General features: G+C 49.2%; 1 protein-coding gene across 1 annotated transcript in view; it reads left to right on the plus strand.

Annotated features, from left to right (window-relative positions):
• The window catches only part of LOC119953174 (calcium/calmodulin-dependent protein kinase type IV-like), a 161,903-nt gene that overhangs the window by 125,948 nt on the left and 21,121 nt on the right, over positions 1–14,834 (plus strand). The window contains exon 8 of the mRNA XM_038777130.1: positions 14,723–14,798. Coding sequence (XP_038633058.1) covers positions 14,723–14,798 — 76 coding nt within the window. The remainder of the gene's footprint in view (positions 1–14,722; positions 14,799–14,834) is intronic.

Below are 14,834 nucleotides of genomic sequence, written 5' to 3' on the forward strand. Positions count from 1 at the left end.
AATTTTTTGGATATAAAATATGAAAACTCAATAAAAAACATTTCAAAAAATAATATATATAAATCCCTTAAAACTACCTCCTCTTTCCTAACAACCTAGCAGAGAGACTAGGTGCCACATCCATCTCTCACACTGGCAGTAACCTCCGGAGGTCATTGCCTGTGTCAGAGTTTGCAGATCCGAGCACAACCCCAAGAACCCCTGATTCTATTCCTGGGCCTTTCTTCCCATGAGAGTTGCCACTCTCTCATGGAGGAGGCTGTCCGTTCAGTGCTCAGGGTCAACACCATCCTTAGGCTCTGAATGGACTCTTCCATAACAGAGATCATGGCGTATAGACCCTTAGAACTTCACCAGATCTTCTCCTGCATCCCATTGTGCCACATGATGGACAACTCTGGAGGCTCATCATCTGCCTTGGACTCAGATTGGTCCTGGTCACCAGCCGTCTGAGTGCTCTCTGCCTCTACAAGATCCTCAGGCGAGTGTGCTGTACTAACTGAGCCAACTTGCTGTTGCCCACCAACGTGCATGTATCTGCTTTGGTGCTTGGTGCAGAGCGAGGATGTGGCGCGAGTGCATCTGTCATCAGCGCCTCCTCTGGGGTTAACGGAGGGTCCTGGCAGTCCTGGCTGGCTATGCGAGGCAAGTTCAATTGGTATCAATGGCATCATAGTGGCTTTCTGATTGCTGAATCACTGGGGACACTTTTTATAGAAGGTTTTAAGAGGGATGAGATGACTTCACTTTCTTTCACTCTCCACCTGTCCCACCTCTGTCCACTGGACTTCCTTCCTTTGAGATGCCTGTCTCTCCACAACCTGAGGACCTTCCTCTGCACGAGCTCCAGGGTATCCATCTCTTATCTGATGGGGATGACAAGGTTGGTTACCCCATCACCAGTTGCTGAGTGCTCAGTGTTATTATGGCTTCTCTTCTATAAATGCAACAGTCAATTCATTACTCAACCCTCCATCTGCAGCACCATGTCATGCTCTCCCCCCACCGTCCCCCCTGCAAACTATGTTGCCATTTCCGACATCTTTGCATACCTGGCCCTAAGATGGACCCAGGGCTTCCGACCTTATCCCTCCACCTAATCACGCACAGGTAAGATTTGACTTCTGTAACTCTGATTCCTACGCCCCTGAGCGTCACAAAGGATGGCCACCTTTCCAGACTTCTCTATAATGGAGCACAGCAACTTGATACTCACCCTTGTCAAGCGCAGATCACTGAACCTTTTCCAGCACCGTATCGATGTGCGGTGCATTACACCATGCCCGCTAACCTCGCTGGCAAGTTCTGCCCAAGTAGTCTTAATTTGGTGGGGTGGCTTCCTCTTGTCATCCCGTGGCATAAGCATGTTCCGCCCGGCACTGACTGCCTCCATGAGAGTCCACCTGCATTGCCCTCCCGCCTGGTTTGTCCCCCAGATGCTGCTGCCACGGCTTCTGGAGAACTCCCTCTGCTCCTTCTGATGTCTTCTGCAGTCTGACACTGCAGCCTTTCAACTTCCCGCTGAGATCCCATTGGACCCAGTGCCCATCATGCTCCCAGCCCCGCTGACTTCGTTGAGCCAGTGTCTGGGCACGTTTCACACTGGCTGACCCTTAATTGGTCAGCCAGCGTGATGTCCCATTTTCTTTGTCAGTCTCGGACGCATGCGGAAAAATCCAGCCACTTGCCTGGCCTGTGCACCCGAGAAGCACAAACTTCAGGCTGTTATGGGCCAGGGCTTAGAGAACCCCAAAGTGTGTCGTGGAGGTCACCTGACCCACAACCTTTACTAGATTGTGGTATGGCAGCAGAGCACATGGCCCACTCTATGGCTGTGGTAGAGCAGAAATGGAAAAGTATATTTTAAAAGCAAAACAATATTTATTCTATGAACTCAAGTTAACCTTTTCAAAACATACAGTGAACATCTTAGCAACCATCAATTCAAATACAACCCCCAAAGAATACAACACTAAGTAATGCTTACACTGTCCTTTTAACATCCAGAAGACTTACAAAAAACATAACCTTTAACAGAAGCACGTCAGATTAAAGTCACTACTGAGAACATTTATAACTCTGAATTCACCAAACGATCAAGAGATAGTCTTTTCATGGCAGAGAGAACAGCAGTACACCTGCTTTGTCTGGCTTCAGCTCCAACACAGAAAACAAAACCAAAAAAACACAGACACACCCAAGCTTTTCTCAAAGTGAAACTAAAAAGCAGAGCCAGAACTCAGCTCCACCCACACTCTGACATCGCTGCAGTAACATGAGCAGCCAAATATTTCTTAAAGCGACATTCTCATGACAAGGCCATGGAACTCTCTCTGGATTAGAGTGCCATGTTAGCCCTGGTCTAAGCAACCCAAATGGCAGTCAGTAAACTGTACCATCGGTTACACTTTGCTGTGCATTATATCCCAAACTGCAGGCATGTTTACATGGGCGGACTCTATATAATTTCTGGTATTAGAATTTTGCAAAAGCCGATTGTGGTGTGAAAGATATCGAGATGCGTGTAATGGGATGCAGTTTTATTTTGGCACCCTGAAATAACCGATCATCGTCGCTGCCAGATAGACCGCAGCTTGCAATGGTCATAGACAGGTGCACTGCATGGTAAGTGCTCGAGAGAGAGAGAGAATTGAGACCTTAGGAAAGGGACACAAAGGCTGAGGGCGGCAGGGGGCAGGGGACAGGCATGGGAGAGGGCATGCTACAGAGTGGCTGAGCAAGTGATGTAACTTGTCATGCAGATCCAACCTGTACTCATACCCGTTGACGGAGTCACATCAATGGCACTCTTTATCCCAGAGATGGAGGATGAACTGGTAGAGTTGTGACTTGAGCAGATAGCCATTGGCACTGTAGAACTCTGCGAATATACTGTCTGGCCCCCAGGCTTTGTTGGCTATCATCTGTTGGGTGGCCAGCGTCAGCTCATTGGCGGATCGCCGAGTGAATCCTCCACAGGGTGTTTGTTAGGCAGCTTGGATGATCTCCTCTGATACGGTAGACTCCCGATTAAGGAGAAGTTTGAAGTGCTCCTGCCAATGCTAACGGACGGCACTGTCGTCTCTGAGCAGCTGACAGCCACTCTGCAACCAGAGAGGAATTTGTCCTGTCGGGCGGGGCCGTAGATTGGCTTGGTAGCCTGGAAGATGTTGCGCGTATCATGCTGGTAGGAATAGGCCTGGATCTCATGTGCCTTCTCCCACCAGCTGTTCTTCATGTCATGAACACAAAACTGGACCTCAGCCTTTAGTTGGTGGGTGACTTTGCCAGGCGATGAATTCTGCTTGCTTCCGGTCGAGGGTATTGTGGATTGTGGTGTAATTGGCGTCAAACCAGACCAGGTGCCTTTGCAGCAACTCAAAAGTCCGCTGTCCGAAATACCTGTCCAAAATCTGTGCACAGGTATCTAGATCAGAGGACTTTGAGTTGGTCCCAGTGTGCCCAGGTGGAAGTGGCACCAGATGTGGGCATTTGCTCCAACGCACTGTGCAACTCAGCCTGGAATTCTTCTTGCTGCCCCAGGTCCTTCAATGCCGCAAACTTCGGGTTACTTCGGGCAGACTCTTGGCTTCCCCAGTGTCTTGCAGCCTGGCAGATGTTCATCACATGGTCCATCCAGCAATATTCAGAACCATTCATGGCCCTCGTGACAAGCACATTCTTCAGGTCTCTGCCTCCGACAATGTTGTAGTCCAGGAGGTGCCAACGCCCCAACCTCGGGTCCCTCCTTGTGACCTTGAGCTGGTTCTTCTGTTCATCGCAGTTGAGTCATATTGGACGTACCTTCTCAAGAGTAAGATGCTGTTGGCGTTAGCCCACCCCACAGCATTCTTTTTTTTAAATTCATTTACGGGATGTGGGCGTCGCTGGTTAGGCCAGCATTTATTTCCCATCCCTAGTTGCCGTTCAGAAGGTGGTGGTGAGTTGCCTTCTTGAACCGCTGTAATCCTTGAGGATAAGGTACACCCACTGTGCTGTTAGGGAGGGAGTTCCAGGATGTTGCCCCAGCGACAGCGAAGGAACGGTGATATATTTCCAAGTCAGGGTGGTGAGCGACTTGGAGGGAAACCTCCAGGTGGTGGGGTTCCCAGGTATCTGCTGCTCCAGTCCTTCTAGATGGTAGTGGTCGTGGGTTTGGAAGCTGCTGTCTAAGGAACCTTGGCAAGTTACTGCAGTGCATCTTGCAGATAATACACACGGCTGTCACTGTTCATCAGTACTGGAGGGTTTGAATGTTTGTGGAAGGGGAAGCAACCAAGCGGGCTGCTTTGTCCTGGATGGTGTCGAGCTTCTTGAGTGTTGTTGGAGCTGCCCTCATCCATTACACTCCTGACTTGTGCCTTGTAGATAATGGACAGGCTTCGGAGGGGCAGGAAGTGAGTTACTCGCTGTAAGATTTTGAGCCTCTGACCTGCCCTGGTAGCCACAGTATTAATAATAATAGCAATCATCATCACTTATTGTCACAAGTAGACTTCAATGAAGTTACTGTGAAAAGCCCCCAGTCACCACATTCCGACGCCTGTTCGGGCAGGCCGGTACGGGAGTTGAACCCGCGCTGCTAGCCTTGTTCTGCATTACAAGCCAGCTGTTTAGCCCACTGTGCTGAACCAGCCCCTAGTCCAGTTCAGTTTCTTATCAATGGTAACCCACAGGATATGGATTGGCAATAGTCCCATTCCAGATGTCGTGGTCACGTTCATTCTGGGTATCAAAGTCACCGAGGAGCTTGGCCTTGTTGTTTTTGAGGTGGAAACAAGGACACCATAAATATCAGAGTAGAACCTCTGCGTGGCTTTGTCGGTGCATATGCACTGATGATAGTCGCACATTGGTTATGTCTGAGGCGTAGACGCTTGTTCATCAGCCTCTCACTGACACTCAAGGAAGTTTGGGGAGCAAGGCGCTGATCCTGTTCTTCGTGGCAAACCCGACTTTGTGGGTGTGGCTATCATGGTCTGACTTCCCTTCCTAGAGTCCTCCACTCGCCTCCCTCAGCTCCCCCTCCCCAGCAAGTTGTGTTTTGCTAAGGGCAGCAATATCAATGTTATATCTTGTTGACACCCAGGCCACCATGGCTCTTTGGGTTGTCAATAAGTGTTCTCACATTCCAGGCTCCGAAGTTTAGCTTCTTGTTTCAACCACAGGGGTGATGATCCCGATTGGCCTGGTTTCCCAGCCAGGAGAAATAGGACACCTGGAATAGGTCATCTAGCACTGGATGTCAGACAAACAACCTGACAAATCAGAGGCAATGAATGGGTTGAGACAGATGGAGACAAGGTCTTTTGTGTTTATGTGGAAGCTGATGTTGTGTATGTGGGACAACATTTTGGTGTAAAATAGAAAGAACATAGAACATAGAACGATACAGCGCAGTACAGGCCCTTCGGCCCACGATGTTGCACCGACATGGGAAGTCAAAAACTAAAGGCCATCTAACCTACACTATGCCATTATCATCCATATGCTTATCCAATAAACTTTTAAATGCCCTCAATGTTGGCGAGTTCACTACTGTTGCAGGTAGGGCATTCCACGGCCTCACCACTCTTTGCGTAAAAAACCTACCTCTGACGTCTGTCCTATATCTATTACCCCTCAATTTAAGGCTATGTCCCCTCGTGCTAGCCACCTCCACCCGCGGGAGAAGGCTCTCACTGTCCACCCTATCTAACCCTCTGATCATTTTGTATGCCTCTATTAAGTCACCTCTTAACCTTCTTCTCTCTAACGAAAACAACCTCAAGTCCATCAGCCTTTCCTCATAAGATTTTCCCTCCATACCAGACAACATCCTGGTAAATCTCCTCTGCACCCGTTCCAAAGCTTCCACATCCTTCCTATAATGAGGCGACCAGAACTGTACGCAATACTCCAAATGCGGCCATACCAGAGTTTTGTACAGCTGCAACATGACCTCATGGCTCCGGAACTTAATCCCTCTACCAATAAAGGCCAACACACCATAGGCCTTCTTCACAACCCTATCAACCTGGGTGGCAACTTTCAGGGATCTATGTACATGGACACCGAGATCCCTCTGCTCATCCACACTACCAAGAATTTTACCATTAGCCAAATGTTCCGCATTCCTGTTATTCTTTCCAAAGTGAATCACCTCACACTTCTCTACATTAAACTCCATTTGCCGCCTCTCAGCCCAGCTCTGCAGCTTATCTATGTCCCTCTGTAACCTGCAACATCCTTCCACACTGTCTACAACTCCACCGACTTTAGTGTCGTCTGCAAATTTACTCACCCAACCTTCTGTGCCCTCCTCTAGGTCATTTATAAAAATGACAAACAGCAACGGCCCCAGAACAGATCCTTGTGGTACGCCACTCGTACCTGAACTCCATTCTGAACATTTGCCATCAACCACCACCCTCTGTCTTCTTTCAACTAGCCAATTTCTGATCCACATCTCTAAATCACCCTCAATCCTCAGCCTCCGTATTTTCTGCAATAGACGAACGTGGGGAACCTTATCAAACGTTTTATTGAAATCCATATACACCACATCAACTGCTCTACCCTCGTCTACCTGTTCAGTCACCTTCTCAAAGAACTCGATAAGGTTTGTGAGGCATGACCTACCCTTCACAAAACCATGCTGACTATCCCTAATCATATTATTCCTATCTAGATGATTATAAATCGTATCTCTTATAATCCTCTCCAAGACTTTACCCACAACAGACGTGAGGCTCACCGGCCTATAGTTACCGGGGTTATCTCTACTCCCCTTCTTGAACAAAGGGACCACGTTTGCTATCCTCTGTTGTAAGAAGTCTTACAACACCATGTTAAAGTCCAACAGGTTTGTTTCAAACACTAGCTTTCGGAGCACTGCTCCTTCCTCAGGTGAATGGATACATATATATAGACAAATTCAAAGATGCCAGATAATGCTTAGAATGCGAGCATTTGCAGGTAATTAAATATTTACAGATCCAGAGATGGGGGTAATCCCAGGTTAAAGAGGTGTGAATTGTCTCAAGACAGGACAGTTGGTAGGATTTTGCAAGCCCAGGCCAGATGGTGGGGGGTGAATGTAATGCGACGTGAATCCCAGGTCCCGGTTGAGGCCGTACTCATGTGTGCGGATTTGGCTATAAGTTTCTGCTCGGCGATTCTGCATTGTCGCACGTCCTGAAGGCTGCCTTGGAGAACGCTTATCCGGAGATCAGAGGCTGAATGCCCTTGACTGCTGAAGTGTTCCCCGACTGGAAGGGAACATTCCTGCCCGGCGATTGTCGCGCGATGTCCGGTCATTCGTTGTCGCAGCGTCTGCATGGTCTCGCCAATGTACCACGCTTCGGGACATCCTTTCCTGCAGCGTATGAAGTAGACAACGTTGGCCGAATTGCACGAGTATATACCGCGTACCTGGTGGGTGGTTTTCTCACGTGTAATGGTGGTATCCATGTTGTTGATCTGGCACGTCCTGCAGAGATTGCCATGGCAGGGTTGTGTGGTGTCATGGTCGCTGTTCTGAAGGCTGGGTAGTTTGCTGCAAACAAGAGGTTGAGGTTGCGCGGTTGTTTGAAGGCAAGTAGTGGGGGTGTGGGGATGACATTGGCAAGATGTTCATCGTCACCGATGACGGTGTAAAGTAGATCCTTGAGAGACTCCAGAGGCAGGAGTGCAGGAACAGGGAGAGGAAACATTGAGAATAATTCTTTGCCTATGACTGGGAAGATAGGAATGGAGCCAGGCAGTGACAGTCCCATCCAGGTGGATGACAGAGTACAGGTGTTAAAGGAGGACAGCGTAATTAACTGCGCCAAAGGTTGCATGTTGAGAAGCACAACGATGAACTGGTCACAGTCACAAAATACATTTGCGACAGAGGTGAAAACCTGATTGAAACGTTGCAATCATGGAGTTTGTGGAAAAGTGCTTTGTTTTTGGGAGGTATAGTTGGCAGATTGAGGAGATGGGGAACAGTGCCTGAGGAAAAGGAATTGTTCACCCCCAATTTCAGCTAACGTGGCGGCCAGAAAGGGAGGTTCGCTGGTCAACTGTTTCATGGGGTCAAGGCAACTGGAGGTGGATCTCATGCACAAGGTGACCTCAGGGAAGGCATGATAGCAGATCGGAGCGAAGTTAAGCGAGAAATGCTGAAACATTGGGGAGGAGCTGCGAGATCCTCTCTGGTCTTCTGGAACAGCAGAAGGAAGCTCAAGTGGGTTCCATTCAAAATTCTTCTTTAAACCTCTTCTTCAAGACGTTCCATTATAAAATTGTGTCCATTTCATGTCATGTAGGCATCACATCTTACCAGGGCCGGGATTCTCCCCTACCCGGCAGGGCTGGGTTCCCGGCATAGCGGAGTGGCGCCAACCACTCCGGCGTCGGGCCTCCCCAACCTTTAGGGGCTAGTCCCGCGCCGGAGTGGTTTCCGCTCCGCCGATGGCGCCAAAACCGGCGCCAACAGCCTTTGGCGCAATGCCGTCCGGCGTCGGGGCTGGCCGAAAGGCCTATGCCGGTCCGTGCATGTGCCGGTGCGTCAGCGGCCGCTGACGTCACCACCGGCGCATGCGCGGTAGGGGGGATCTCTTCCGCCTCCGCCATGGTGGAGGCTGTGGTGGCAGCGGAAGAAAAAGAGTGCCCCCGTGGTACTAGCCCACCCGCCGATCGGTGGGCCCCGATCGCGGCCCAGGTCACCGTGGGGGCATCGCCCCGCGCCCCCCCCCCCCCCCCAGGACCCCGGGGGCCTGCTCGTGCCGCCAATCCCGCCGGCACCAGAGGTGGTTTAAACCATGTTGGCGGGATTGGCCTGTCAGCGGCGGGACTTCGGCCCATCGCGGGCCGGAGAATCGCAGCGGGGGGCACGCCGATCAGCGGGGCGCGATTCCCACTCCCGCCGATTCCCAGGTGCCGGAGAATTCCGGCCACGGCGGGGCGGGATTTACGCCGGCCCCGGGCGATTCCCTGACCCTGCGGGGGGTCGGAGATTTCCGCCCCAGATCTGTCACACATTCACACTGTTGGTGAGGATTTTCTGCGGAACTTAATCTTTCTTTAAATGTAGGGTTTATAATTAGAATTTTCCAATCTTTCTTCCTTCACTGTTTCAGCTTCCCGCTACTGTTTCAGAAGGCTAGTGAGATTCTCACATAGAGTCCGTTCTGCAGCAATTGCAATATTTCAGCCTGCTCTCTTTCCATTTCCACTGATTTGCCATGCACCTCCTCTGCTCTGGGCCCCCACTCATTGGCTACTTTTTGGGCTTCAGAGATATGCCTCCCCTAGCAGTCAGCTCATGAAATGGACCGTACCTGGGCTGTTCTCCAGGCCAGCACTCCATCCCCTCTGGTTGACCGGTCAATGCCCTGTTCGAAGTAGGTCTTCCAAGTCATTACTCTACCCAGCCAATCAGCAGGTCTGCAGGCTAGCAAGAGGTCATTCTCAATTTGGTGCTCTTCCCCAATGACAATGAGCTAAATATTGCCTGCAGTTATCTCCTTGGAAGAATAAAGAGAAGGGTTTGTTCAAAATCCACTTTCTAGTATTGAGCTTCTCCTGTGACATTGTTCTCATATAAAACTGACACCCTAACCTTCTCCCATTCCTTCTCCGCCCTCCCTCACTCAAACCACACCTAGATACCCCCTTCCCACTGCAACCACACACTGTATCACAACTTCCATTTATTGAAACTGAAATAATGGGCGGGATTCTCCATTGCCCCGACACCAAAATCGTGCTCGGCAATCGGGCGGAGAATGAGCTCTGACGTCAAAATCGGGGCCGGCGCCAGTTTGATGCCGGTCAGCCATGCTCCGCCCCCCCTATGAAATTATGTCATTGTGACACGCGTCATTACAACGGCGTTGGCACGTCATTGGCTGGCCCACCCGTGGTGTTCCGCCTCCGATGGGCCGACTTCCTGACGGCGCGGGACACGTGTGGTCTCAACCATGCAGGAACCCGCGTGGCGGCTGTGACTGTGTCCAGTACAGCCACACACGGCCGCGATCTGTGCCGCAGGCCGGGAAGGCGAGGGGGAGCTTCTGTGAGGGCTGGGGGGACTGGTGGAGGACGGCCAGAGAGTGGGCTGTGTGGTTGTGGATGGCAGGTCGGGTCTGCTCACGGCCAGCGGTGCGACCACTGCAGGTCGTCAGCCGTGCGCATGTACGACCTGGGACCCGGGCATTCTCCGTCCTTTTACGGCATGGGAGGCGGGGGTTTCACCCGGCACCGGTGCTAGCCCCTCACCGGTCCCGGAATTGGTGAGGGTTTGACGCTGATTATTTGGTCATAAAAAACCCCACGGGCTCCGCTGGCCCCGGCAATTAGCCACCGAAACGGAGAATCCAGCCCAATGGTTCTGCCAACAAAGGCAAAATGCCTGAGCAAATGTATTAGTTTGAAGGATTCTCTATGATTCAAAGTACTTTTTGGACCTTCCAAGAGCTGAAGTAAAATCCAAAATGCTGTAATTGCTCTTTGCATATCTCATTTTCAGTTGCACCTCTAAGAGGTGTGAGACAATCACAGATGGAGCGGTGTTAAGTGACCTGTTTTTGTGATGGGATATGTCAGATGTGCTGCCTTTGCTGTAATCTCCTTCCTGTCACCATTAACAACCATTGTAACAGAAATAAAGAGTACAAACAAGACTATAAAGATAAATCAAACAGCCCTCGGTAGAAATGAGCTTTAGCATTATCTAGTTCTCTCGGCCTGTGCTCACGTCAAGATTCTGAAATTAGCGAATGAGGGTGAATTTATTCCTGTTCTCCTTCCTGTTCATTTCAGATACATGGAACATACAAAGCTTTCTGTCAATATCTGCAACGCTTATTACAAAAAAAAAATCTCCAATAGCACATTTTTAAGATTGTTGTCTTCTAATTAAAGCCATAGATTTCCTGCTGCACATTTTGTTATTTACTACCACCATCATAAAACAAACATTTTCATCTGTGGGAGGGGGAGGCCAGTAATTCAAAACATCAGACGCGTACTCTAGGTTTTGTTCATTTTATTTGATAAGCCTTGAACGTCAATGACACCTCAAGTTCAGCACAGTCAGCGATGGCTCACTTTTTCACAGCTGGATTTTACAAGAAATAGCCAACACTACAGCAGCAATATCTTTTCCTCCATCTTTCCCTATCCTGCTCTTGACATTAGTCAGGCATGATGCATCATATTTGACGACCTGAATCTGCCTGTACTTCTCAATTCAGTTAAGTAAATCGGACAATCCCATACTTCACTTCCAGCAGGAACAGCATCTGGAATTGGGAGAGGAAAGGCAGATGCTGCTGCAGACATGTCAGGCTCTGGATAGTGCCAATGGCTGTCAGCAGCACAGAGGCCTTTGGGGGCAGTCCAAAAAGCAGTAGCTGCCGACCGGTATCTGAAAAAAGGAGTGCTGAGCTTTCTCTGATCTCCATGTTATTGCTGGCTGCCTTTGTTCAGATCCTCCAATTGGCGCAGTACGTAGCCTAGCGCCAACCTCCAGATGGAGCCCATGTAATGATCCAATAGGAAAGTGGGATGAGATTTAGGCAGAGCCACTATGCCTCCCCAGCAGAAGATGGAAATCTCTGGGCAATGCAAAGGGAGTTGAGTCACTGAGTGATCCTCGACTGTTTTTACCCCGGCTCTCCACTCAGAAACAGAGGGCAGAATTTAATGCCCCTCCAGGTGATGTGTTTGGAGGGGGAAGGGCATTTAATTGGGAGGGAAGGTTTAGGATGGGAACACCTCCACCTGGCTACGTCTGGGGCATGGTCATGCCCCACCCCCAAATCAAACCCTTTCGGGGGATCTGGCACTGGGATCTGAGGGGGCTGACTGTGGGCCCCCTCTCTGCATTTTCTACCAACTCTCTACCCGTGACTGCCACGCCGCCCTCACTCTCCTGTGTTCTGGATGACTTGATGACTATGATTGGCCGGCTGCACTGGGGGCCGGAAGGAGGGTAATGGGATTTCAGCTTGGTTCCTAAATTGCAAGGAAGTTAAGATCAGTTAAGTTCCTGATGGGTACTCACTTCCGGCAGGCCTTACCCAACAGAGGTGGCACAGGGCTCCCGCCAGTTCCCTAGCCAGGAGGCGAGACATGAAATCCTGTCCAGAGTATTCCCTGGACCCAAAGCTGAAGACACTGGTTTACAACTCTGATTATTAAGGCCATCAGTGGACTGCTCGCGTATATCACCAATAAGTTAACTTTGTTCCGCACTGATGTGATGAATGGATACTGTACCCCAGTCATCATGTTACTAGTGTAGCAATTTGGACAATGTGAGTCCGAATCACGCAATGGCAGTTTGGGAATTTGAATACATTCCAAAAAACTGGAAATTAGAATCTATATTCAGCAGAAGTGACCATGAAGCAATTGTTAAAAACCCAATGGGTGCAAACCTGCTTCCTTCCATGGTCTGGGCTATACTATATGTGAATCACGTCCCACATTAATGTGGCTGACTCTGAGCTACCTTCTGAAGTGGAAAGTTACTCAGCTTATCCGGGATGGGTAATAGATGCTGCCAGACCATGCGTCCCACGTTCAGGGAATGAATTTTTAAAAACATGTATGAGAGGTCACTTACTAATTGGCCAATTCTGGGAAAGCCAGATGACTGATTCCCACAATGTGTGGGCGTTAACTCCTGTTTCGCCCGGACTTTTAAGGTACCAGAGTCCACGGGGAAAATTTTGTCCATTGTTTCAACTGTTCCTTCCCCCTCACTTATTTTCTTCCTAACTCCAGCCTAATTTTTGTCCTCGAGATCAGTCTCTCCCCACCTGCATTGCTGACTCTTCCATCACCTTCCTTCTGTTTTACAGTTCCCAGTTCCCTGCTCTGCCCATTTCCTTTACACCATGGACGTCCAATCCCTCTACACCTACATCTACTGCCAGGTTGGTCTGAGTGCTTTCCACTTCTTCCTTGAACATAAACCTAACCAGTCCCCCATCTACCATCACCCTACCCCGCTGGGCAGAACATAGAATCATAGAATCCCTACAGTGCAGAAGAAAGCCATTCGGGCCATCGAGTCTGCACCAACCCACTTCCAAGCCTACTTCCCCGCCCCTATCTCAATGACCCCTTAACCTAACCTACACACCTTTGGACCCTACGGGGCAATTTAGCAAGGCCAATCCACCTAACCTGCACATCTTTGGACTGTGGGAGGAATTCAGATCAGCCGGAGGAAACCCATGAAGGCACGGAGAGAAAGTGCAAACTCCACACAGTCACCCAAGATAAGAATTGAACCCAAGTCCCTGGCACTGTGAGGCAGCAGTCCTAACCACTGAATAACTTGTCCATTGAATAGCTTCTTCAGTAACTTCTTCATTTTCTCCCTTGAATAACTTCAACTCCACCCACTTTCTCCCAATAAAAGGTTCTATGAATGTAGAACATTCCTTTTGTTCGAGTTCTTCTCTTGTCCATTCCCTCACCTCTTTTCCCAGAACGCTGATAACTGTATCAATGACATTTAAGACCCACACCCTGAAGAATTTCAGCCACTCTGCTTCCAATTTCCACTGTGCTCTTGCCTTAAATGGTCCATCTTCAACTTTTCTTTCCTTCCTTGACTTCTCAGTCTCCATTTCCGAAGATAGGCTGTGAACCAACATTCATTATAAGCCCACTGACTCTCGGAGTTGCCTTGGCACTCACTCATACCCTGCTTCCCAAAAGGTCCCCATTCTATTCTCCCAATTTCGTCACCTCCTGTTCAGGCAATGCAATCTTCCAATGTGCTTTCTTTCCCCTCACTCGAGGGGTCCACCCTCCCCTCCTCATTTTATCTCCCTATTTCCTTGATTTTTTTTGTCTCTTGTTCACCTAAATTTGGTTTTCATTTGCTTTAAACGCGCAGTTATTCAGGATCCTGCCATTTACCCCTCTAGACACTAACATTGTTTTTTTTCACTTGTTCCATTATCACTCCCTTTGCTTGCACCATGAAACCTTTTGTTATTTAATCCCTCCTGCCCCCCCCCCCCATTCTGTCACAGACTTTCCCTTTTATTCTTCTTCCCACCCTTCCCCCTTTCACTCGTTCAAAACCAATTACGTTTCTAACTTTTCCCAGTTCTGTTGAAAGATCACTGACTAGAAACGTTAACTCTGTTTCAGTCCACAGATGCTGCCACACCTGCTGAATGTTTTCCATTTTTCTTTCGAATTTCCGTCATCCGCTGTAGTTTGCTTTGTATTAGTCGTCAACGAGTAAGTCGGGTTCCTGACAAGCAAATGGCCCCACGGTTCCAACAGGGTCTAAATGCCGCAGGTACCACCAATGTTTCAGATCGTCAGCCTTTTGTCCGACCTGGGAGTACTTTGAGATGGCAGTGTTTGAACTGATTCTATTATTCCCATTTACATCTCCTCTAGCCCCATCCCCTGTTTCTTTACATTTTCCTTTTGCCTTGTCCCATCATCCCTTTTATTGTTTAATCTCTCCTGTTTTCCAACCCATCGTAAATTTGCCACTTTGCCCTTACCCCTCACTGCCTTGCTTCAAAACTGTTACATCTCTCAGTACTCCCACTTTTAACAAAGGTTCACTAATACGTGACGTTAACTCTGGTTCTCCCTCCTCGGAAACTGCCGAATATTTCCAGCGTTTTGTTTTCATTTTCAAAACGTAACAATCTGTATTCCGTGCTTAAAATACTCATGCCGTTGGATTATTTCCCATTTTTTTCAGCACCTGAGATTCTGCGAGGTTGCACCTATGGGCCAGAGGTGGATATGTGGTCTGTTGGAGTCATAACTTACATCTTGTAAGTGTGCATCAAACCTGCTTATATATGTGCCGT

Source organism: Scyliorhinus canicula, chromosome 18 (genome assembly GCF_902713615.1).
Source record: "Scyliorhinus canicula chromosome 18, sScyCan1.1, whole genome shotgun sequence".
In the NCBI taxonomy this organism is placed as follows: Eukaryota; Metazoa; Chordata; class Chondrichthyes; order Carcharhiniformes; family Scyliorhinidae; genus Scyliorhinus; species Scyliorhinus canicula.